Below are 26295 nucleotides of genomic sequence, written 5' to 3' on the forward strand. Positions count from 1 at the left end.
CTCAGGGGAGCATGATGGAGGAAAAATCCGAGTGCCAAATCTAATTTTTTGCAAAATTGCTGAAAATTACAGAATTGTAACAAGACACAGTTTGCATACATGTTATGAGCTTTCAGAAAAATGTAAAACATGATGAAGGGCTTTCCAGTTGAACTCAAGGTACAACTCTGCAACTTGAAGATGCCCGAAGGCATTTCTTTGAGTTCCATCCAGTTTTTTAAGATGAATAATGGTACAAAGCAGACTTCAAAGGGATTGAGGATTTCTTCCGTGAAAGAGAGTTTAAAGCTTCCAATGCTGATTGTGCAATGTTGTTCTATAATTACAAGTGACCTATCCAAAAGTTCTGTCATGCAGCATTGCAAGCCTCATAAACCCTTTTCCAAAAGAAGTCCTCAAATGAGACGTACCGAGGAGACGCTGGATCTAGCCTCAATGAAGAGAGATCTAACTCATTGAGAACTGGTTTTGTTGAGGTGTAAACACGAACGTCTGAGGGTATATCTGGTTGCGGCACTTCGTCTGGTCTTTCTGGTAGACGGTCCACAGGAGCACGTTTTCTTTTTGTGCCCTCTGTTTCAGAAGCTTTTCTTTTGGACCCCACCTCTTTTTCTGGTGTTGACGATCTCTGAGGATGGATTGTTTCAGCACCTCCACCGATTAGAATAGCATCGTCCAGTTCTGGCACTTCCATTTGCTCTTGTAAAACAGGGGCCTGCGAGGGATAAACTGGGACTGGCCTCTCTGCAAGAGGACTTTCTCTTTGTGGAATGTATTGCTCCTGCTCCTGAGGAATGTCCTGTTCCTCCGGAACAGGGATCTTTGGCGGTGAAATATTTAGGTCCAAATCTGGAACAACGGGTCCTGGTATGTCCTGTTCCTCCGGAACAGGAATCTTTGGCGGTGAAATATTTAGGTCCAAGTCAGGAACGACGGGTCCTGGTTGCACCTGGCCAGCAAGGCGACTTTTTCTCCTATTCTCAGCTTCCTCAAAACGTAAAATGGTTGCTTCAAACGATACCTGAAATGAATCGTTTTAAAGATTATTTAATTTACTTCAAAGTCATGAAAAAAAGGATCTTAAAAAGATAGGTACATGGATCCTGCTGAAAAATTTCCTTTCTTTTTTTGTTTTTTAGTTCTTTCTGTTTCAGTGTTCTAGCTTTCAAACTATAGTTTGTACTTTTTCTAAAGTTCAACTCCTTGATTTTGCTTTGAGGAAGGAAGGTGAATTCACATTAAAATGATGATGGACACAATTCATCAGAGCCTAAAGATTACTCGAACCTACCTACACTTCAAAGAAGGCTACAAGACATTGTACAAATTAAAGCTTTCTGGTACATGTATGTTTCCTCTCCAAAATGTAACATAGAACACGATGTGGGCAACAAAAATTACTGAAAATTAACGTCGAACAAAGATGTTAACTTTTCTATTTAACACTGGTTACACAAAATTTGAATTTCCCGCTTACATGTAAAACAAGAGTCTACCTTGATCAAATCGTGCACTAGATAAGTTTTGGCAGGCTTTTAGTTGAACGGTGTTCCTTCTCTGCCCTAAGTTGTTCAAAAAGTAAGCAACAAGAAACAGCAAAGCCAAAATGCTGAGATTGAGAATGCCATATGCTCATACCACAGAGACTGTTATGGTAAGTTTAGGGGGCGATATCAAGTAGATTTAGGTTTTTTATAATGGACTGAAGGTTTGAATTGGGCATTGAGCACTCTCAATATTTTGGTTAGGAGTTACTTTCAAATATTTCTGTTGTACAAACGTGTTCTACAAGAAATTTTAATGAGGAAATTTGTACCATAATTCAACCTCATACGTCTCTAGAAGCTCGGTAATTTCTTTGTAATATACGTAACAAAACATATGTCCCGTGTGCAGATTCGTGAAGGCATATTGTGTGATACATCAATCTCTTCGTTTTGATGTCTAGAAAAAGAAAATCGATGATGGCCATCTCAAATTTCATACAAACCCCCCCAAATTCAAGATGGCGGCCAAAATGGCGGTTTTGGGGTAAAAAAATTTAAAGTTTGCAAATACGTCGTGTCGGGTGTCGTTTCTTATGTATTTTTGATCGGAGAATCCGAATTTTCAGTCAAAAGTTAGCCCAAAGGTCATTTTTAGGCCAAAATCCAAGATGGCGTCCAAAAATACCTCTTACGGGTACTAATTTGCCTACTCGGGTCTACATGCATTGTGAGGTATCAATTATTAGGTTTTCAGGGTCGTAGAGTCCGAAAATGAGGTCCATTTTCCGCTGCGGCTCTCAAGAAGCCCTAAAATCAAAGATGGCGCCCAAAATGGCCGCCGGTCTTGCGGATGAAACTGCCATTTAAGGCAGCTATAACAAACAATACGTTCAAAATTAAGTTTCTTGGGTCAAGAAGTTCGAATAGGAGATCAGATGTTTACTCCTACAAAAAATTAAGCCTCCGAATCGAAAATCGCTGCCGACATTGTTGCCAGTTAAAGGCGCAGACCGGTAAATGACTGATATTAAGAGATTTGCCGAAGGAGGGGTTTCGATAAGGGCCGTTGTTGGGCCCATACCCTGAAATTCTTCAATTTCACGATTGTTTGCTCATTTAAAGTCTAAAGTTTGCGGAATGTATCATGATTTGGTCATTTCCGGTCTATTTAGGGGTCTAATACCGGCCTAAACATGAGACTAAAGGCCGATTTTGGCGAAAAATGCGGGTTTTTTTACATTCGACGTGACGCTGTTTCTTAACGATCCCATCATCGGAGGAGATTGTTGTCCTTCAAGTACGTTCATTAAGGATGTAAGATAGTCACTTTGCCCAATTTTCGTTGATGGCAAACCTTGCGCTCAGAGTTAAAACGATCTTCTTAGAATTTTCTTGTTTTTCATCATTATTTAAAATGGCATAAAAAGGGCGACTCATCTTAAACCAGAAATAGATTCATTGGTGGAAAATGTACGCAGCTGGTCATAACTGTCCTCCAAAAAATTAATGGATTAAAGCCTCCCCCCCCCCCCAAAAAAAAGGAAAACCTGTGTTGCCATATTTTATTGCCTAGCATCACAGAAAACCGCGTGATTATTTCAGTATTTGGAGGCTGTTCTTCGTAGAGCACATTTAGCAAAGCTCAAAACCCTCGATTTTTCATACGTTACGATCGCATGATTAGTGATTATATAAATGCAATGGAGATGTTGCATGTGTGAGGAATTTGCAATTTGACTATGGATTCTTATGTAGAAGTTCGCGAGAAACTCGATGGTGCCAATGGCTTTCTCTGAAATCAACTTCCAAGCTCAAAAAAAGCTCTTAAGTTGAGACCAAAATGGAGGGGATATCCCGCGCTATCCTGAGAGTCCACCTGTACATCAAGACAAACTCTCCATGCAAAGATAGGGAGCAAATACATTAGCAAGGTTGCTGTGTTTTCTGTTGTGGAGTCCCCAAATAAAGTGGTAGCCCTGTGAATGTACTTGCTCCTTATCTTTGCATAGAGAGTGTGTCTTGATTTAGGGGTGGACTCTCAGGATAGTGTGGGATATCCCCTCCATTTCGGGCTCAACTTGAGACCTTTTTTTGAGCTTGGGAGTTGATTTCAGAGAAAACCAGTGGCACCATCGTGTTTCTCCCGAACTTTTACGTAAGAATCAACAGTCAAATCGCAAATTCCTCACATATGCGAAATCTCCATTATCCATCATTATTTTGTTTATTACATGTAAGTATCTGTAGAGGTTCCCATCGTGGCGCGGCATTCGCACATATCATCGGTAAAAATCGAGAAAAATCCTAGTTGGCCGAGGATTTCATCCACTTTCTCGGAATATGCGCATTTTGAAATAAATATGTAAGACTCGAATTACAGTATTCAGAGATGCAAGTAGATTATATTTTGTGTTAGTGATAATTGCTTTAAAATTTTGGGCTTGTAGGTGGCCTATTATCTTACGAATTTTGTACACGATATTTACAAACGAAGGTGCAACTTTGAATCATTGACCGTGATCTGAGATCCGAAAAAAAGTAAGCCATGTGTCAGAATCACGAGTGCTTAATGCTGATTTTTCACCACCCTGACAATCCCTGCCCCCCGCCATTCTTATTGCCTGCGATCGATCAGAATTCTGCTTCCTAAAAATAATTTGAAACCCTGGTTTCCTTCACTTCTGCCCAGCAACCTAACAGCTTCCTCATCAGTTGCTTCTTCATCAGGTTCCCTGTCTCCTGCATCAAACCTCTTCTTTGCAGCTGCCATGTCATAATTTTAGAGAAATGACGCATGCATGTTAATCTAGCAAACGCTTAGTTTTTCTGGCTCAGACTTATGTCTGTAATGAGTGAGGCACCAAATGAGAGATGCAATATGAGCTCAGCAGTTGACGACTCTATCGCCCACTTTGCACAGGTAATACCACCCGGATAAGAACATGTTCTACGTCGTTTTGCCTTTTAACCAATATTACACATTTTATTGCAATGAATTTTTAGTTTTGGATAAGGCTAACATTCTCAGCGCGATGATAGTAGAATTCTCATTTCCGTTTCAATGTTGCATTTTTCTCGATTTTTACCGATGATATGTAGGAATGCCGCGCCACGATAAGAGTCTCTATAGATACATACATGTAATAAACAAAATAATGATGGATAATTGCATGTATATAATCAATAATCGTAACGTATGAAAAATCGAGGGTTTTGAGCTTTGCTAAATGTGCTCTACGAAGAACAGCCTCCAAATACTGAAATAATCACGCGGTTTTCTGTGATGCTAGGCAATAAAATATGGCAACACAGGTTTTCCTTTTTTTTTGGGGGGGGGGGAGGCTTTAATCCATTAATTTTTTGGAGGACAGTTATGACCAGCTGCGTACATTTTCCACCAATGAATCTATTTCTGGTTTAAGATGAGTCGCCCTTTTTATGCCATTTTAAATAATGATGAAAAACAAGAAAATTCTAAGAAGATCGTTTTAACTCTGAGCGCAAGGTTTGCCATCAACGAAAATTGGGCAAAGTGACTATCTTACATCCTTAATGAACGTACTTGAAGGACAACAATCTCCTCCGATGATGGGATCGTTAAGAAACAGCGTCACGTCGAATGTAAAAAAACCCGCATTTTTCGCCAAAATCGGCCTTTAGTCTCATGTTTAGGCCGGTATTAGACCCCTAAATAGACCGGAAATGACCAAATCATGATACATTCCGCAAACTTTAGACTTTAAATGAGCAAACAATCGTGAAATTGAAGAATTTCAGGGTATGGGCCCAACAACGGCCCTTATCGAAACCCCTCCTTCGGCAAATCTCTTAATATCAGTCATTTACCGGTCTGCGCCTTTAACTGGCAACAATGTCGGCAGCGATTTTCGATTCGGAGGCTTAATTTTTTGTAGGAGTAAACATCTGATCTCCTATTCGAACTTCTTGACCCAAGAAACTTAATTTTGAACGTATTGTTTGTTATAGCTGCCTTAAATGGCAGTTTCATCCGCAAGACCGGCGGCCATTTTGGGCGCCATCTTTGATTTTAGGGCTTCTTGAGAGCCGCAGCGGAAAATGGACCTCATTTTCGGACTCTACGACCCTGAAAACCTAATAATTGATACCTCACAATGCATGTAGACCCGAGTAGGCAAATTAGTACCCGTAAGAGGTATTTTTGGACGCCATCTTGGATTTTGGCCTAAAAATGACCTTTGGGCTAACTTTTGACTGAAAATTCGGATTCTACGATCAAAAATACATAAGAAACGACACCCGACACGACGTATTTGCAAACTTTAAATTTTTTTACCCCAAAACCGCCATTTTGGCCGCCATCTTGAATTTGGGGGGGTTTGTATGAAATTTGAGATGGCCATCATCGATTTTCTTTTTCTAGACATCAAAACGAAGAGATTGATGTATCACACAATATGCCTTCACGAATCTGCACACGGGATTATAAGTTCAAGGTTATTTCTAACGCCCTGAATTTTTCTAGTTCAAGGAAAGGGAAGAATGACCTCGTCGGAGAGTCTTAGTGGATGAGGCTACTTGAAAACTTGTACGGTACATCTCTACTTAAAAATAAACCCAGAATTCCATCATTTTTTTAACAAAGAATCTAATTTTTGATAGCACTTTTTCCTTTCAATAAATCAAATTTAAAAGCTCGAAATATGTGAAAGGAGGAAAAGTCTCCTGCAGCCTGAATGTTTAAACTTTAACTGGCTGTGTCAGCAAGTTAAGACAAGACCCTATCTGTAAAGTGTAACTCTTACATCGATTTTCAATTCTTGTGACATACATTTCAACAATCAGGCTGCTGATCATATTATTACCAAGGTTTGAGGCGATTTTACCGAGGTTTAAGACGATTTTACTAAGACTCAACTATACTTCTGGAGGTCTTATTCAGAAAAACTTGTCTAAGGAAAATACGAAATTCCCTTTGTTATTGTTATTTTATAATAAACATTGGTAATGAAACATCAGGCTCAAGTTTTAGTCACAAATCTTACCCTGGGTAAACGCGGTGCGTTCGGGGAGAGCTGTAACACATCTTCTTGATAATCAATATCAGAGTCATTCAATATATCCTCCAGTGCTAGAAATTGAAAAACAAATATTTAGTGTGACAACTAGTAGGATGTAAAAAGAAGAAAAAAGGTAACTTTCGTAAGGGTAGGGGTAGAGGTCGTATTTAAATGTTGGGTAGGAGGCATATTTAAATGTTGGGTAGTAACACTGTCCAATACCCTAAAGAGTAAGCTGTGGTAAGTGCCCATTTGTTCATTCTTCATGGGGATACTAATAGCACACGTGCTGATTTTTAAATGAACCAGAAATAGTAGTTCCCAAAATATAGTCCATACTTGTGGAAATAATGTGCGGAAAGTTGCGTTCAACTCAAGACGATTTTGGGCATCAAGGATGGGAGATAAAGTTTTAAATAAGTTTTCCTTAACATTGGGTCTCTTAAACTATAAAATTTACAATTTTATAGCTCCGAATTGATTTTTAAATTTCTTGGGTATCATCTAAATTTTGATTGATTTGGCACTAAAGTCCTTAGGACCAGGGAATGACAAAAAGTTGATTGATGCATTCCAATTAACTAAGATTGTGTGTGTGTGTGTTTTGTGTTATTTGTCACTATGCTGGTGACACAAGAGAAATTAGAAACCAGGGGTACCAAAACTTCTTGACCGTGCAAACATTCCAGTTTCCATAAAATGGAGACATCTAAGTGAGAACAAGTAGAGTTCGATTCTGTGTTATGGCTAGAATGGGGTTTGAATTGATGAGTACTAAGAGGGCTAATTTCCCACTTATAAGCTTCTATAGGGAGATTTCAAAGGAAAAATGAACCAAGATACTTGCTTCAGAAGTTTCACTATCGATATGTTGTCATACTCACTTTCTAACCTTGTTTAGTAATCTTCAGAGGGTTTTTAGCTCCAAAAACACTTTATTTGTAAGGAAAAAAAGGCTCATGGTCATTAAGAGTGAAACACAAATGAAAATTCATAGCAACAATAGTGAAAATGAGAGAGAGTTACTTACGGTCAAAACCACCATCTGGAGAGCACACATTGTAAGTTCGAATCTGAGTGAGACAATAAAAAAAAATTAGTAAGAACTTCAAATAAGAACCAGAATTGCTGAGAGAAGATTTCTTTAGATTATGAGAAAATTTACAGAGTCTTCAAAGACGTGCTGAAAGCTTATTCTCGCAGTAAAAAATATATATAAGGACCAATGGGCCACTATACAAGGTCTAAATTGGAAGAAAACATCACAAGTTTTCTCTTCAAAATCTTACATACAAACAATTTTTACAACAGAAAGATTTGAAATCAACTCCTGAGCATAATATTAAATAGTCTTTAAACAAAGATAAAATGGATGTTTGATTATAAACATAGCATCATTTGTATTTTTGCCATTTAATCAATGTTGATAGAAAACACTTATATCTTGTTCAAGAGTTGATTTTCAGACTTCCCCTTGTGAAATTTTGAAGGGAAAACACGTAGCATTCTGTTTTAATACATCGTCACCTTCCAGGCAAAGTATCACAAGCGCCATGAGACGTTTAAAAATTTCCGCCGCCATTTTATTTTTTTACTGAGAAATTGTTGGTTGAATCTGTTTGGAAATTTTACTAAATTTTATCGGCAGCACAAAGAAAATTCAGTGAAATTTTTGGACAGCTTCGTTGAACAATTTCTCTGTAAAAAAATAAAATGGCGGCGGAAATTTTTAAACGTCGCATGGCGCTTGTGATACTTTGCCTGGAAGGTGACGACATAGTGTGCCTTGTCTGGAGGCTCATTAAATACCGCAACCAACAGCCAGAATTAATTTCAATTCCTCAATTGTAAGAATGTTCCTATTTCCCGTCTTCATTTAAAGGTACCAATAACTCAATAATTAATTACTATGGTCAGACTGTGAATGATGCAAGAATCGTTTAGCCAGAGGTAAAACATGCTAGAAAAACACCAGGGTCCCTCTTAACACACCATCTTTAAAATGCCGTAACTTTGGCAATTTTAAAGCTAGAGACCTGCCTAGGGTCTTCGTTCTAAGTTGAGGAATCAATCTAGAGTCTTGTGCATACCACATGCTAATAATTTTCAAGTTTGCTCTAAAACGGGAACAAGCTGAACTTCTGGGCCCCATGTGAACAGAGTAGTATTCACCAAGAAAAAAATGGTTAAAAGAAGAAAAGAAAATCATTTGAAGTTAGCAAGTATACCTCTGCAAAATGATAGCGTCCTATATGTTGGTTTGGCTTTGGTGTGCTCTTTTGTTCATTGCGTATAAAATCCAACATAACTGTGATAGGATGCTAGAGAAAAAATTCAAAATTAAACATAGAATACCATAACTACAACAAGGTTTGAAACACAATGCAAACTAAGAAGTATAATCTGAGCGGCAACCTAAATGGATTCATTCTGTACATCATGAAGAAATGCTCTAAATGTGGCCAATGAGAAAAAAGTATTTAGTGGATGATTTTTAAATGAAATAATAAGTGAGTGTCTCTAATACTTCACGGAAATTTATATATTGATTTATTAACTTAATCTATAACCTTAAGCTGATTCTATCACCAGAATCACTTCTGTCATTAGAATTACCGATATAAAAGTCAATAAGCAAAATGCTTTAATAACAGACATGTAGAAGTTTGATTGTTCGGATTTGCTAGACAACTACATAGTAACATGGAGGTGGGCAAAAAATTCTGATGGGAGGGAGCTCTTTATGAGAAAGGTAGAGCTTGCATCAGATAAGTTAGAAGTTTTATTCTTTTAATTTGCAAGAATCATTTCATTTGCTTTCAATTTACCAGAGCTATTTTTAAAAGCTGATGAATATCAACAGAGTTTTTGCAATCCGCTCTGAAAAGTTGTGTGAGAAGAGTGACTTACTGGTGTAGACCTGGGTTTGTTGGGCAATTCCTCGTACCGTTTACGCAACACACGATTAGGAATTTGCGGTCTAGCTAGGAATCTCTTCCTCCTGCCTTTGTCTTTTTTAACTTGTTCTTGGTCTCCAGCTACAGCCTCTCTTGAGGATAAAGGGATCTGAATCATTGGAATGTATGATAGAAAAAATATAGGTATTTCAGGAAAGTACAACAAACAAAATTATAACGATGCACATGAACAATTAAAGAACATGTCCAGATAAAGTGCGTTAATGCTGTGTTAGAATACAGCCCTCTATTAATTCTTCAAACCAGAGAAATGCATTTAAGCTCATTCCAAGAGAAAAAGTAAACAAATTCCAATTGGATGGTGAAAAAAGAAAAAAATGTACCTACTTGCGATGTTTCAAAATCTCCACATTAATACTACACAGCCATTTTTTTTTGGTCATGTCATGTTGCACGGCATGTCTTAATTGATTCTGATGTATTTTTTAGTGCTGAATTCGGGAAAAGTATAAAAAAATTCCATCACGTCAGAATTTTCCGCAAATTGAAAATTTTAGTTTTTTGGGGGGAAAATTTCTAGAAAATTGAATTTTTTTTTAATTTGACCATAGATTTTGGTCTATGGTATCTCTATTAAGTATAAAATAACCATTGCACGTCAAAAAGATGCTTCAAAGAGTGATAATTGTCCGAATTTCGTCAAATTTTATGCATTTTTAGGTGATGTTTAACCCCGAACAAATCGTTTTCCGGTGAAAATTTTTGAATATACGACTTGAAAAAAATTATTCCCCCTTAGTTTACTTATGTGAGTACCTGCATATCACTAAAAAAAGTAAACACAAGTTTCTAAAATATCGGGAAGAGGGGGACGGCGCCAAGATGTTATGAGAGCTCCTTGCGGCTCGTGGGTTCTTCCCGCCGCGTCGCAGGTTTCCTCAAAAATTCTGTGATATCACATTGCTGATTTTGCACCATCAGCTCACCATAGATGTAACAAAACACATCTGGTGACTTTTTGCACCCTCTGGAAGTCATTTGGCCGAAATTACGAATTTTCGACACAAAAAAGAATCGAATCTCGGGCAAACTGCCAATTTAGCACTGATAAGTCAGGATAAAATTCCACTGAACTCATGATAGAACACTAGACAAGTTGAAACCTGTAAAAATGCGTTGAGGTATCAAAAAGGTGTGTGAAACTCAGATGAGTTGGAACCTGCAACACGGTGCGGCAGGAAGAAGCCGCGAGCCGCATGGAGCTCTTAAGACATCTTGGAGCCGCCCCCCTTTTCCCAATATTTTAGAAACTTGTGTTTACTTTTTTCGGTGATTAGTGGGTAGGAACGTAAGTAAATTATGGACAGTAAATTTTTTTCAAGTCGTATTTTTAAACATTTTGAACGGGGAAAACGATTTGAAGAGGGATAAAAATCACCTAAAAATGCATAAAATTTGACAAAATTCGGACAATTATCACTCTTTAAGACTTCCTTTTGACATGCAATGGTTATTTTATACTTAGTGGAGATACTATAGACCAAAATCAATGGTCAAAGTAAAAAGAAAAAATTCAATTTGTTGGAAATTATTCCCCCCAAAAAACTAAAATTTTGAATTTGCGGAAAATCCTGACGTGATGGAATTTGTTTGGATATTTTTCCCGAATTCAGCACTAATACATACATAAGTATCAATCAAGACATGTCATGCAACACGACATGACCAAAAAACGCAGGGTTGTGTAATCATTGTTCTAAGAAAAACACATTTCCTTTATTGTTCAAAATTTCCACTGAATATTTCGGGTATGACGAAGAAAATTAAATTCAAATTCTAAAAGGGAATGCTTAGTAGTCATTCGTATGAAAAAAATTAAGTAATAAGAAATCGTTTACATCATAAATCCAGTAACTTTTATCTATTTTCATTATTGAATGGGTCATTTTGTATTTCTTTTTAAAATACCAAAGAAAGATTCATTGTTGTTACTCAGTTTTTTCAGTAAAAATAAAGGTGTTCTCAAATTTTCTCCTACTAGCGGCAATAACACATGTTCAAATTATTAAAACAAGCCATGCAATTGCACCTTACCTTTGAAACTGAAATTCAATTCGTTGAGAAAATTATGAATAATACATTTGATAACCCACACTGCACTATTAATTTACTTTGAAGACTTCTCCACATTGAAAACTCACCTCAGGACCTGTTGGGCGTCTTACAGGTTCTCCCTGTCTTTCGGCAGGAAATACATATATATCCTCTTCAGGCAACTGCTGTAGGGGCTCAGGCACTGTAGATATTTCAGGTTGTTCTGTGCCGAGATGTATTTCTGCCTCTGGAGCAGCGTGGATTTCAGATTCAGGAGTAATTTGTATGCCTGGTTCAGGAACGGCAAATATTCTCTCTCCATCTGGAGCTACAGCTTCAGTCTGCATGCTTTGAGCCTCACCTTCCATGACTGATGGCTGCTAAATTAATATAAATGCAAATTAATAAAATGTGAGAAAAAATTTGACACAAGATTCAGCAAGGGACAGTATTCTGTTCAACACCCAACAAAAATTGATAAATCATTTTTAACGCGTATTTGCCCAATATTTGATGTCCTTCCTTGTTGGGTGAGGACTGTGAACACATTAATTTCAAATTAATGCCATAATGCTTCATTAATGCTTTCATTGATTTCATTTAATTTCAATTCTGATGAACAGCGGTTCTTTAGAAACCGCATTTTCTAAATCCTCAAAGATTCAAAGTTTATCTAAACTTTTAAGGCCATTAAGAGAAAAAAAGCCCACAACATGAGGAGCAATCACGGATTTATCGGAGTATCTGAGAAACCAACTGGTGTAGAGTAGACCCGCCTCTACTTTTTGGATAACTAACTTTGCAGTTCCGGCAATTGCCATTGTCACAGGACAGGTTTTGTCCTACTTTTTAACTAAAGTATTTGAGCTTACAATTGACAGCTTTAGTGATTTACAATTTTGACTTTAGTGATTTACAATTTTGAGCTTCAAAAATGGCACACTATAAATCTAAAAATGTCTTTACAAAACTTTTGCTTCTTTTTGCGTTTTTTTTTTTGTAAATTTTACATCTTTCTGCTACTACGGTAATATTTTCTGTTATTTACCCCGAATAATTTAACCATTGGTAAATATTATGACTGATGTTAAGTGAGAGTAGATAGAAAAAAGTTTCATGTTACGTTTTAAAAACATAATTTTCAGACCTGTGGTGCCTCTCCTGCTGCTGCCGAGGCATCTTGCGGTGGGCTGACTGGAACAAAATGAATCTCAGCCTCAACGGCAAACTGGAATGGTCCAGTTGCTGGCGGTGACTGAAAAAATGAAAAAGGCTAAAATAGTTTTCCATCGGTGTTGATTCCTCAATTAATGATCAGTTTAATCATGATTTAAATTTTACCATCCATAGGTAAAGAAATATCAGTCCTGAAAACCTCAAAGCTGAAAAACAGTAAAAACTACTTATATTGTTAGATAGTTAAGCTGGAAAACTGCTTTTACCATTGTTTTGGATGATCCTGTTTTTTTACCTTTAGGAGTAATGTCAAAAAGGATACGTGTCCAACAAGTCATTTCACACTCGTAACAGATACCCTTGCAGTACAAAATGTTTGATTCCTCAGATGACTAAAAAAAAATCCTGGAGGAGGTCTCTCGATCTCGACAAATCACTTTCAAAACCTCATAGAGGTGTCGTTAGATAAGTTGACATTTGTTAACTTTCCGTTTGCAGGCGTTTTAGCATCACTACTATTGACATGAAAACATCCGACTCTTGCAGAGGCAAGAACACAAGCTTGGATAGGTTTTCTTAATACTTTCGAACCTTGTAACACTCTAATTTTTAGCCAAACAGATATCACAACCACATAAAAGTTGTGGATCATGACTGATAAGTAGTTCTTTAAAGATACGATCATAAGACGGATGTTTTTAAGGTGGAGAGTAGGGAACGATACTTTGTGCGGAGGCGTAAATTCGTTGCCAGCGCCTACAAATCAAAAGTAAGCAAATATCAACTTATCTATTGACATCCCTAACTCAGTCACTATTTAACCTAGAGAGCTGATCTTAGTCTCGTTTTACAGGTAATTACGCTGACTTTTAGCGCACACACACCGCAAACTGATGACTGCTTCTGTTTGTTTAAAAACCAGAAGTGTACAACACTTTTTGGACACCCTATGCACAAAAATATCTTATGAGTACCAATTTACTTTTAACATCTTTCACAAAAAATCCATGAAACTAATTTTACAAGTGTCGGAGTCGATAGACGGATAGAGAATTTCCATATGTCAGCAGAACTCACCTGCTCTCTTCGAGGCATTTTGTCACGCACTGGCATGGCTGCTTCTGGGTGAATGCCATGATGAATTCGGGTGCTTTCAAGCAATGGAACCTAAAATGAGAATAAAAATTATTGAAAGAAGCAATGGTTTCAACAGCAGTTCTACAAAAAACTCGTTTAAAAGAGCTTTGTACCTTTAGAGACTGTGGAGAATTATATTAATGAAAATGTATTATTTTATTAAGTCAAAAATTTTGGCAGATTTTTCCATTTTAGCCCAAAAAAGGAAAATAACCCCAGCACATGAGCCTAATGAATCATTCTCAACTAAATAAATTGCAAAATTCAGAAAATGAAGGCAACATTCTTCTTGGAAAAAAAAACCTTTAATTTAACACAATAATCGACCTCTGTATCAAAAGTGAGGTTTGTTCCTAGGAAAAACTAAGTCCTTATTTCTCTGTATATTCCAAAATCTTTGATTGAAAATCATTCTTTCGGCTAAAGGGCAGTAGCTGTTGTCCTTTTGGTGGCTTAAAAGTTAAAATCTGCCAAGATTTATTGCTTAATCGATGCGATATATTGCACATTAGTTTGACGACGCTAAGAACCCGGGATGAATCATTTTAAGTAACGACGTATAAGTTGAATGTGTAAAATTTTTGGGAAAGGCTAAATCCAAGAAATGCGCAATTCAATTGCTAAGTTATAAATCTCTTGTTATATTTTATATTCTGCAAGAAAAAATGATCAAAATGCTTCCGTGCAATTTTGCGTGATTTTTTTTTAGAGTGAGTCAAGACATTTCAAGGAAATTTTGATATGTTTTCCTCTAAAAAAAAATTGAGACATGAGTAGAAACTTACAACGTTGCAATCTGAGGTATGCATTTTTTTACATTAGCCATGAATAAATTATAATCAATAAATTACTTAAAGGATGAGGAAAAACCCTTGCATGGCATTAAGAGCAAAATTCTCCTAATTTTTAGTTACCCACCAACAACGATGAAAAAATTGAAGAGAACACTGCTCGTTTGTTAGAACACATGCATTGTTTAGCAATTTGCAAGTCGGCTTCCAAGTATTGTTACACGTGACATTGTTTTGGAAGCAGCATCTGGAGGCGATAGAGAGTATTACTTCAAGCAGGTTCCTGGTTATCCAAACAAAAGACTACTTACGAATGGCGATTCCGGAGGCTCGTGCATACTGCTTGGGCTAAGAATCGGACATGGTGTTATCTCCGCTTCGACAGCTACCTCTTTTGGTGAGATTTTCTGTTTAATGACATCGTGAATTCTTGGTGCCATTAATGACCCATCCTGCCTTGAAAGCGTATCATCCCTCATTGCTGATGCGCCTGGCGTTGGCGGTTGAACTCCAACCGGCGGAGGCCATGATGGGAGTGGCTCTCCGAGCTGCAATTGAGAAAAGTTACATTGAAAACGTAGTCATAACGAACACTTAGCAGAAGTCATAAAGGGAAACCATGAGATCAAAGTGAACACTTTTGCTTGGAGTTTTGTGGAACAGACTTGGGAAATAGATTAGATTTTAAAACACTTGCTCCACATTTTCAGTTTGCATCCCGCATACCACAAACTTGAAAGCACCTGTAAGAATACCGAAATTTAAAGACATAGAAAAAACGCATTTTGCGGACAGAAAATTAAGTTTTGTCCTCACCAGACCTTCTAAGGACTTGATAGCCTAGATGCATTGCTCAAATGTCCATCATTTGGGAATTTAAAGTAGATAACGCAACAAAATAAATGCAATTCCCTCACTTTTCAAAGTTTATCTGATCAATTTTGAGGAAATTCCCTGACTTGCTATAGAATGTGGGAGGATGAATGATCATTTTTAAATTTCTCAATCCAGTTAGGGGACAAGCAGAGGCTGTATAATGCAATATAGAGATTATGTAGAGCGATTTGATATAACACTATTTTTCCTGAAACTGATTCTTTTCCGGATTTTTCTCCAACAATGATCACCCTGTGAGATTGAACAAATATGAACTGCTGATCATTTTTTGATCTGAAAAATTGACTGAAAAAATGTGGTTTGTCTCTACTAGCCTACGATAATTACTACGTTGTTTGACCTCTTCAAAATGGTTGCGGTAATCTTACATCCAAAAGACCAACAGGTTACTTTAGCAAACACTCCATTAAGCGTATAAGCAGACAACCATTAGAACCACTTAAAATACATCAGATAAAAGGCAGTGAGCTGTAAAACAATTGCACATGATTTTATAACATTTAGAAGAGGATGGAGGGTAGAACCAACTAAACAACTGTTTGACAAAAGATCCCATAAAATAGAATGGAGATGTTGCATGTGTGAGGAATTTGCGATTTGACTGTTGATTCTTATGTAAAAGTTTGCAAGAAACACGATGTGGCCACTGGTTTTCTCTGAAATTAACTCCCAAGCTCAAAAAAAGCTCTCAAGTTGAGGCCAAAATGGAAGGGATATCCCACGCTATTCTGAGAGCCCACCTCTACATCAAAACAAAATCTCCATGCAAAGATAGGGAGCAAATACATTGACAGGGCTGCCACTTTATTTGGGGACTCTAAAACTGAAAACACGGCATCACTGCTACTGGATTTGCTCCCTATCTTTGCATGGCTAGTTCGTCTTGATGTAGACGTGGACTCTCAGGATAGCGTGGGATATCCCCTCCATTTTGGCCTCAACTTGAGAGCTTTTTTTGAGCTTGGGAGTTAATATCAGAGAAAACCAGTGGCACCATCATGTTTCTTGCGAACTTTTACAAAAGAATCAACAGTCAAATAGCAAATTCCTCACACATGCAACATCTCCATTGTACTTAGAAAGCAAAAAATTAAGCAATCTTGTGTACAAGTGGTTTGATTTTTTGAAAATGGACTCTTGGGGAAGATAGCAGACACATAATTCAGTTACAATATTTAAGGCAGACACACTTCCAGAAAGTTTTGAGCGGGTAGGATACGAACATTTTACTCACAATAAATTGGAAAAGTACATAACTGGCCCTGAATGTCCGAGTGATAGTATGGATAGTGGTGAAAGTCAATGCCTTACTACGATCGGTCTAATGCTTGTCTTGTGTCTCTAAATAATGTTTGACTAAGCATTGTATGATACTAACTTATTCAAGAAAATCTTCTTTCAAACTTAATAAGTGAAAACTACTCATTTGCTCATGCTTTCTAATTATTTTCATCGCAGAATTCATTTCAAGACCAATGGGAATTGCTGATGAGCATGATGAAAAATCGCTGAGGCAGAAGATTGGGCAAGAGCACAGCTTCCCCAAAAAAGGCAGTATCCAGGGTGTCTACTTAAACAGGCTGGCCAAAAATCAGTACTTTTACAGTACTTTTTCAGTACATTCCCAAGAAATTCAGTACCTCCTGAACAGAAAAATTCAGTACTTTTTCAGTACCTCTAATTGACGAAATTCGGCAAATTTCAAAAATTTTAATTTCCGGCGTAAATTGCGACAAAAACGACAAAAAAATAAAAAAATTCCGGACCTCCTTGCGGAATTCCGCACTTTTTCAGTACTTCTGGACCGCCCTTGAAAAATCAGTACTATTTCCGTACTTTCCGGAAATTCCGGACTTGTAGACACCCTGGTATCAGAAAGAAAATAGCTGCCGTAATGCTTAATGAAAGTATTTAACACTGGCGTTTGGCAGACAAGAAACGCTACATTTGCCGAGATACAATCAGAAAAAAAAGTTGAAGACCTGAACCAGTAGCAAAAGCTAAAAAATTTAAAAAAGCTGAGTTTCAATTGATGCATGCAAGGGGAAAGTTGACAAACGCTTCAATTGATTCTCAAGGATTATTTTTTAAACAACATCCACAAAAGAAAAAAACTTGTCAAGATTCAATGAATTTCTTGTTGACCAATACCACTATAAATAAAATAAGTCGTTAAAATGTTAAATAAGGTGTTATGATTAGTGCCCTGTTCATTCCCAAATATGAAAGGTGTTGAATAAAGACGGTCGAAATTCTCAGAATGGGCGATAAGACTGTAAGGGCGCGATTTCGTGGAAAAAATGTGAAAATAAGTCATCACTGCTCAGTAGGAAGTAAAATTTTGATCCTACAGAGCGCTCAAACATTCAATTTTGCTCAGTTGAAGTGGGCGAGTCAAATTTTGCCTCCTGTGTTTTTTAGAGACGATGTCTTGATTTTAAGGACTTTCGGAATTGCAAGGTGACCGATGAGACAACTCCTGCATTAACTATTTTAAAGCCTACTAAGAGGAAAGTAAAAAAAGCAGGAGCAAAATGGCGGAGGAAACAAAGAGTGAATCAAGTTGCAACATAGACTGCGGTAAAAAAAAACCAAAAAGAGTCTCAAAAAAATAAGAGAGAAAACACCCCCAAACAAAACCAGAAATTAGAAGAAGTGCAAGAATTCTGAATCATAACAAAGGAAAACCACACTAAAAACATATTAGTCATCGAGAACCATGTAGAAAAAGCATCCACAAAAGGAAAAGAAAACCCCTCAAGAAAAACCAGATGTTATAGGAACTGCAACAATTCCGTATCATGACTAAGAAAACCACACTAAAAACATACCAGTCATCGAGAGCCATGTTGCTGATGAAACCAATTTCTCCGAACACACCTTCATCCTCTGTACTTATCAAAAAAAGTGAGAAGCGGCATATGAAAAAGGAGGTGTCCTTGGGAAAGTTAGATGTCTAGTTTTCAATTGTTTCCAGACTACTGATGTGGACTGATTAATAATGTGTAAGAATTTTGCGTGCAAGTATCTAGATGATCAGTATTTGATGATAACTAACATATTTTCCGAAGGAAATTGACTATTTTTCTATCCCTGTAATAGCTCATTAAATTACTTAATAGGATTCATCCACTTCTGATAATTATTTCACTCTTGTTACAGCTCATGGCAATAGTATCAGATGTCCATTTTGAAGTTAGAGATGGTGGACACATACTTAAGAACCGATAGCTTAATAAACTTTCAAGAGTAGTGACAGGAAAAACAATCGAAAAAATATTGATGACAAAGACGTAGTTTAAAAATAGGATGTTCAGCTCCTGAAAGCAAAATGTCTTGAATTATCGAATTATCATCAATAATATTCATACTTAATTAAGAATATATCAAGGAACAGACCCAATAAGGTGCATTTTTCTTGGAGTGGCGATACAAAATCCCATTATGTTCGAGGAAACGCCAAGTTTCAATCTACTAAAAAAAGAGCTGCTTTAAATTAAGTCGGTTGATTTAAGCTACCATACTTTAAAAGCTCATAAAACTAGTGGTTATAGTGGAATGGTAGAAAAAGAAGAAAATTTCTTCATCAGTAGACATGTAGCTGTAAATTTAAAGCAGGAGAAAAGCATTGAATTTTTCGGGGATGTTTTTTGTTTATTGCATAGAGTGCATCATATCAATAGTTCACCATCAAAAGGACTACTGTTTCTGCAATGAGCTTCTTCATTGTTGGTGCAAAATATTGAGAGAATCTGTAAGGATTTTGTCAGAATTAGCGAAAAGAAGTTTGTGTCAACAGGCCAATTTTTACATCACTGCTGTATTAGTACATATATCAGTGAAGAAGAAAGAATAATGGCATGTATTCTTTTTTCCCCCAATCTTGCAAAGCTTGTATCTAAATATGAAACTTCCAGGATTTGTGCAATCTGAAAAATAGGAGACAGTTAAAATGGGGATGACCATGTCAAATCATACTTCAGGGGGAAAACTTACCTCTAAATCATCTAAACCAAACTCCTTGTCAAGTCTGTAAAATAATAAGTTTCAATTATAAAATGCAAACAAGCTGGTAAAAGTCAATCTTAGAAGTGAAATGAATTGGACGATGCAGTTTCATTCTCTACAATTTTTTTTTTTTTATGTGTGACAATCCGCGGAAAAAAGGACCTTAGTTCAGAGAGGTAAAATTTTCATTGGAGCGATATTTATGAAATGAATCAGTTGCGCTAGTCAAAGAATCGCATATTGATGGATGAGTTTTATAGGTCAGCCAAAAATAATAAGATTTGTTACAATGCTTAAATTCTACGTCCAATATTAACAGAAATAACACTCTTCTAAAAACATGGTGTATAATGTCATCGACCGCAGAAGTTTATACTATGGTTTCTTTCACATTGAATCAGTGATGTACAAATCTACACTGGTTACTTCCCTTGAAACACGTAGAAAACCAAGGAAAAAACTATGGCAAGCACCATCACAGTGGATGATGTCATGAACCATATTTTTTGAAGGGCGATATCTGGGATGTTATTGGACCAGGCAACTTGGTGTTTGGACTGATCTTATTGCGCTTTATTTATTTTTATGTGTATAAATATACTTTAAAAAAAGGAAAAAAGGAGGCTAATGGCTCATTTAGCGCAGCTAATAGGTACATCCCACTGGTTTGGTTTTCTTTTCTTTTCTTTTTCAAGTGTTTAAAATGTTCACGATTATTTTTTAACATTGATTAAGTGTTAAAAATTTTCTTTTTTGCCTCAAAACCAAATCAAGCGCCTGACTACCTCTCTTAGTTATCTTTGATTTATCTTCATCATTTACTGCAATAATTAGCAGCTATAACTTTCATAAAATTTAACCAAAAAGAAGGGAATGTAAGTTAGAAAATTCCAAAATCCAAAATCACGAGGAAACTGGGTATAGAATGAACCATATACATGTTGAGAAAGGAGGCTCCAGTAGCAACAATAACCTACTAACAGCGTGCCACCGGGTCAAACAAGGCCAAGAAGGTGTAAATGAAGATCTGAATGTTGAAATTTTGAGGGTTTCAAGACATGGCATAAAATCTTTTCCAGAACCAACATAATGCTCAGAGCCGCTAAATATTTTCCCCGATATTTCAAGACCATGTTGGTATAGGCGCTGTCAAAAAGTCTTTGGAGAGAGTTGGAAAACTGTGAAAAAATGTTTCCTAAATAAAATACAGCAGCAACAAACCTATCAAAGACTGGATCCAAACTGATGAGGTTGATCAGTAGGTCTTTATCATCAAATGAGCTTTGGAAGATACTCGAAGAGTCCTGAAAAAGGGAAATGGACAAAATTTGTAAAGTGACACTTAGAAAGCAGTGGGAAATTAAAAAGTTTGATTGCATAATGTTTTATGTTACTTTTAGGTTTCTTTAAACATAAATTTTTGGACATCAATATTATTGTAACATGAGTTGTAATGATGTTTCCGAGTCCAGTCTTTAGGTTTAATCAGATCGTTCTTTAGTGAAAATTTCATTGATTCAGAAATGTATAATGAAGGGAAGGTTAATCATTTATTGTTCCTTAACTATTCATTGAAAATGCCTCTCCATGTTTACATGGTACCATGGTTGCCTGATTGGGCTCCTGCACCCTGTCCGTGCAGTTAGGCAGCAGATCACAATGACTCCTCCTACATACTGACATTGGTTAAGTATAATGCCACTGGTTCAAGCACCTGTATGTCAAAGTAAATCGCTCATAGCGAGACATGTTGAAAACCAAGATGGATAACCTCATCTGTTGCATGATTGTAGTTTCATTATTCACATGTGACATATAAATATGTGGTTATTCTTATTTCCCTCCCTGTCTCTGTCTGGTGTCTGCATTCCTATTAGGGGATCCGGTCCTATGACTTGATCCACCAGAGGGAGAGCTGGACACCGGAGAGAGAGAGAGAGAGTGACCGTTACTGAGACGTCATATTGAGTTACTTCGGTCTTAGCGCACAGACGGTCAAGTCATCATTCGAGATGTGAATATTTTTCGTGGGGGAAAATCACCGCTCGGGTGATTTTCTTTATTTGATTTCTTCTATGTGTGTTCTGGCCGGTCGGCGAGCCGTTCATTCCTATTCCTATCTCTCAGTCGTTATTCTTTTATGCTCCCGTGTTCTTCGGCTGCTACGGCAGCACCGTTTCACACAGTTGACTCCACTTTCACCAGTAGCACCATTGATAGTACCAAGGGAAAGACCATGCTACATCCTACCATGGAAGGTAAGATCATTTACCTACGGTGTTTTTTGAAAGACTGCCAAATCGTGGATTGAGGGAATAAGGCAGGAAATGAGGAGATGCGATCGGCCGGAGGAGCTCTGGCAGGATCGCTATCAGTGGCGGTTGGGTGTCACAGAGGGCACAGAAGCGCAACAAGAGTGACTTGTTAGTAGTAGTATTTTTTGAAAGATGCTATTCCTGTTGCCAGAATATCTACTCATAAACATATCATCATCTAAAATCCTCCTTTCCCATTACCTTATCTTTTGCTTTTTCCACATTTCTCCAAAAATTCCTCTTTTCTTAAAAGCCTCGTTTTTTCATTACCTCTTTATCATTTCTTCTTTACCTGACACACATTTTGAGCTCTAACAAGGGCAGATGTCTGCAAAAGGTTAGAAAATTTTGATTTGGAAACGAGAATGTGGAGATTTTAGAGGAATGAACTGAACCGTGCAGAATCTGACTGAAATTTTATAGATACATAATATAATTAATATTATGGCATACCTCTGAAGTATTTTCATTAAGTTTGATAGAACGTACTATGATAAAAATTATTGAATAACTTTAAGGTTCTTTTTTTAAATTAATTGCAGAACTTTAGAACATCAATAATTTTAGGTGAAAAATCTATACGTTTTCTGTTCTTTTGTATAGATCTCCTAAAATTAATGCTATTCCAGTCTCTCTGCACTTTTTCTGTGCGAAGGGCACCCTGCAATGGTTAGTTGTGCAGGTACTGGATATTGGATGGATATTTCTATTTTTCTTACTTTTTGAAAATCACACTATGAAACTAAATGTTGTAAAACATCCAATCAGCAGTACAAAAGATGCTCCATTAGATGCCCAGGCCAGCATAGAAAAATCAGAAGCTTAAAAGATTCTGTATCCTCTAACCGACAGATTGATTGTCAGTTTAAGAATAGAGAAAATGGTCATAGATGGATAGAGTAGGATTATATTAGTGCCTGTAAATAAAAAATTATATCATTGCAGTCAACAGCTGCTTGTGAAAAGATGAATCTTCGTAAATTGGAGTACATATTAAAACATGTTTATAATTCTACAATTCCATTAAAATTTGTTATTACTGTGGGTCCACCTACCAGAGTAACAGGTGGCTCAGTAAAGGTGTGGAAACGGTCACTATCCTGGAGGGTAGCTGCAACTTGATTTATGACCTGCAGGTGTAACAGAACAAATTTCATGATTAGGAAAGAAGCTATTAAATAATCTATTTCTAATTTACAGCTGCAACTGCAAATGATGATCCATAATTAAGATAACACAGAATGACCACAATCAGATCTCACCATCCTAGGATCTTGGCAAATAAAAGGCAAATCTTGAGACGAGATTCCAATTTCAAGAGATGATGTAGTGTATTTTTGGAAAGGAATCCACTACATATTGCATTCTCTTCTGATGTCAGACCTAGACCTAAGATCCTGAGATGATTTACTGAGAGAGGTATGTGTGTCAAATACCCAATCACAATGGCTATTCAAAAAGTAGATACATACTTGTATTGGCTTTAAAGCAAATGAATATACATTCTGATTGACTAAAATAACCTCATCGGCACACTTTCAGTTTTCTAACGAGCACTCGGGTTTTTAATTTGACTCATGGGTTTGCAAGTAATATAAATTTTTCTGCACCCATGTCTTGCCACTAAGAGTCAAAACTTGTATTTCTCTTATCTGTAGGAACTTTCGAAGTATTATCTGCGAGTTACATGATGCTTGACATCTATCTAATTTTTAAATTTGTTTAGTGAAAGCAATAAATCTCTTGAAAATATATTGAAGTAAAATGACTCACACTGTCATAATCTTTCAGATTGATGACAAAATCCTCCTTTGGAATGGTATGCGTTGCATCTGAAACGTAGCAAAAAAAAAGAGGAAAAGTAAATAATGAGGAAAAAATTAAGTTTACGCTACTGCCATGCTAAGGAAAAACGCATAACATTTAAAAGAGCTGCCAAATTTTCTCCGAAAATGTTTATTTCTGAGATTTTTAAATATTTCCTTGTGATATTATAAGATGATTTATGTAGATCTGATTGCAAAAATAATCTCTGAAAAATATTCACAGATTTCCCTGCAAATATGTATTTCATCAAAGGAAACATAACGACGTCTGAAGGGTGATACAGCGTTTTTCCTTAGCACAGCAGACTAGGTCTACAGAAGTATAGTTACGTTAAATGGTAGAAGGAAAGAAACGGGCAGGAGAGAGAAGCGGGTGGAAAAGGTATTAATATTTCCTAAACAACAACAAAAAATTATTTGAAAGGCAAAATCAAAACCCTTTTAGGTTACCCAGTGTAGGTCTGTAGGTATACTCCAAAAATTTCTTAGTAACACACCTTTTTGTGCAGTTTTAGGTAAGAATGCGGTTGTTATGAGTTTGAGCCTAAACCATCTCCTATGATGCTGCAATGGTCCATACCTCTCTGTATGATTGACCTGGTCGAGACTGGCCCCGCCTGAGGAGTCTCGAATAAAAAATGGGCCTTGCCTCGGCGACTGCGTAAGGGCTGCTCCTCCCTTCAAGATCGTCTGCATTCATAATAAACAGATGCCAAAGTTTTCCTTAAGTCAAATTAATTTCGATTTTTTTGAGACAAACAATCCGAAATAAACATCTATATTTTTGCAGAACTTACCCATTTGACAACAACCGAAAACAGCACCATAAAAATTTTGCTGTAACGTCAACTTTAGCAATGATGCTGTGACAATAGTTTCACAACCTGTCAGGCAGGTGTTACCTTGTGAAATGTAAGATTTTGCAAGGGTGTTGAAAGTTCATTAATTGATAATATTTCACTGTCTTACCTTTAACTTTCTTGGGTTTTTCCTTGGATTTTCCTTTCCGTTTCAAGGGGTTGAGATGAAAGCCTCTCATATCAACTAAAAAAACATTAAATGACACTAAAATTAGAATTTCACCATTTCAAAAGGGCGAAAATATGCTACTAAAACAAATATTGGACCAATGATATGTAACCATTTCGGTAATTCAGTCATTTATTGCTTCATACATCTATTGAAAAATGAGCATACCGTGAGTCCAAAAAAAAGTAACAAAGGACAATATAACAATCAATCAAAGGCCACAAATAATACAACAGCTGGACGTACTTGATACGACAGATAATAAAGGGGGGGGGGGGAGGGAATGAGTTTAACACGTGAGTAAAAAAACTAAGAGAGAATGTAAATAAAGTTATCTGGATAGAAACAAATCAAGAGGTAGAATAGTGACAAAGACCCAGATTCCTTACAAACCACTTGAAAGAGCGCTGTTCAACGCCTTTCAAAGCCTCAGAGGACTGCTCTACAGTCTGACTGATCTGTACCTTGCAGTATTCAAATAAAAATTTGATCTGAACTGAACTTCCAAAAATTGCCTACCAGTAAGCAGTAGGTATACTATTAATCTATATAACCTAACGAAGAGTTCCGGTTAATCACTTGAAAGGGCGCTATTCAACGCTCTTTTAAGCCTCAGAAGTCTCCTCGTCATTACTTTCAGGAATGTCACTCCTTTAAGAAAAGTATTAGAGCAAAACTGCTCAGATATTTTCTTTCAAAATTTCTTTCGCCGCATTTTATTTAAGAAATTGACCATATGAGGAGAAATTTACATATTTATATGGATTTTGAAAGTTTTGATGGTACACACTTTCAGCTTTTAGGGTGGTTTAAACAAATTATTTTCTACTTGTTAATTTATAAGAAAGAAAATACTCACCATGAAGACTAATGGTTTGCTTTTGGAATAACTTCACGATACTGAGGAGTAAATCACTTGCTATGTAGAAAGACATCTTTTGTAGACGAAAAAAGCTCCTATAAGTTAATTCAAACTCAATCTTTCTGAGAAATTCCTCGTTACACAGTGCCATTACGGATGAACTATTGATAGAGAAACATATCAAGATTACAGAATAAATCTGGAGTAAAGTTTCAAATAAATGCTAAAATACTGTTAAAAAAATAAAATAAACTGGCAAGATAAAATCCCACGAGGATTTCCCTCTCTCCCTCTCACCCAAGTACTTTAATCCACCTATATGCCTGTGCTACCATGTAAAACTTGTCCGAAAGAGGAATCTCTGAAAATATTGGAATTAAAACTTTCTCAAGAGGCTAATGGAGTGAATCACACCTGTTTTGCCCTTTTGAAGGTAGACGGCCATAGATCGATAAATACCTGCCAAAAATTCAATTGTCAACAGTAGGAGATAGGTTTTGAAAAACTTTTCTTTGAGATTTGATTCTTTGAAAAACAGATAGATAATGAAAAAAAAATAGCTAGAACACAAGTCTGCAACTAAAAATATTAGGGATTCTATGGCTGATCCTTACATGATTTTTAGCTCAGAGTCTGAAAATCGTTATTTTTCTCAAGGAACAGGGTTTTCTAAGGAATATCAAGCGAATTTCACTTATAGTTCCAAGCCTCTTTGG

General features: G+C 36.7%; 1 protein-coding gene and 1 long non-coding RNA gene across 7 annotated transcripts in view; one reads left to right on the forward strand and one right to left on the reverse strand.

The window, feature by feature from the left end:
- LOC109035465 (uncharacterized) overlaps nucleotides 1-26295 on the reverse strand; it is a 61154-nt gene that overhangs the window by 3222 nt on the left and 31637 nt on the right. For 3 of the 5 annotated variants that reach the window (XM_072303500.1, XM_072303501.1, XM_072303502.1), the window contains 14 exons: nucleotides 24658-24732; nucleotides 23636-23694; nucleotides 22918-22992; nucleotides 20769-20851; nucleotides 19536-19569; nucleotides 14954-15190; nucleotides 13792-13881; nucleotides 12686-12793; nucleotides 11646-11918; nucleotides 9437-9592; nucleotides 8755-8847; nucleotides 7557-7599; nucleotides 6512-6597; nucleotides 411-1021 (listed from right to left, as the gene is read on the reverse strand). In XM_072303500.1, the coding sequence (XP_072159601.1) occupies nucleotides 411-1021; nucleotides 6512-6597; nucleotides 7557-7599; nucleotides 8755-8847; nucleotides 9437-9592; nucleotides 11646-11918; nucleotides 12686-12793; nucleotides 13792-13881; nucleotides 14954-15190; nucleotides 19536-19569; nucleotides 20769-20851; nucleotides 22918-22992; nucleotides 23636-23694; nucleotides 24658-24732 (2023 nt within the window). Of the gene's footprint in view, nucleotides 1-410; nucleotides 1022-6511; nucleotides 6598-7556; nucleotides 7600-8754; nucleotides 8848-9436; nucleotides 9593-11645; nucleotides 11919-12685; nucleotides 12794-13791; nucleotides 13882-14953; nucleotides 15191-19535; nucleotides 19570-20768; nucleotides 20852-22917; nucleotides 22993-23635; nucleotides 23695-24657; nucleotides 24733-25576; nucleotides 25741-26295 lie in introns of all 5 variants that reach the window. The other 2 variants (XM_072303499.1, XM_019049115.2) reach the window with 2 other exon arrangements.
- LOC140225251 (uncharacterized) lies at nucleotides 12803-24643 on the forward strand. Of its 2 annotated transcripts, XR_011900394.1 has the most exons (4): nucleotides 12803-13567; nucleotides 14762-15039; nucleotides 23063-23281; nucleotides 24198-24643. It is a non-coding gene; the product is annotated as an uncharacterized lncRNA (long non-coding RNA). The 2 variants fall into 2 exon arrangements; XR_011900393.1 differs by lacking the exons at nucleotides 23063-23281; nucleotides 24198-24643 and adding an exon at nucleotides 16998-18364.

This window comes from Bemisia tabaci, chromosome 8 (assembly GCF_918797505.1).
Source record: "Bemisia tabaci chromosome 8, PGI_BMITA_v3".
Lineage (NCBI taxonomy): Eukaryota > Metazoa > Arthropoda > Insecta > Hemiptera > Aleyrodidae > Bemisia > Bemisia tabaci.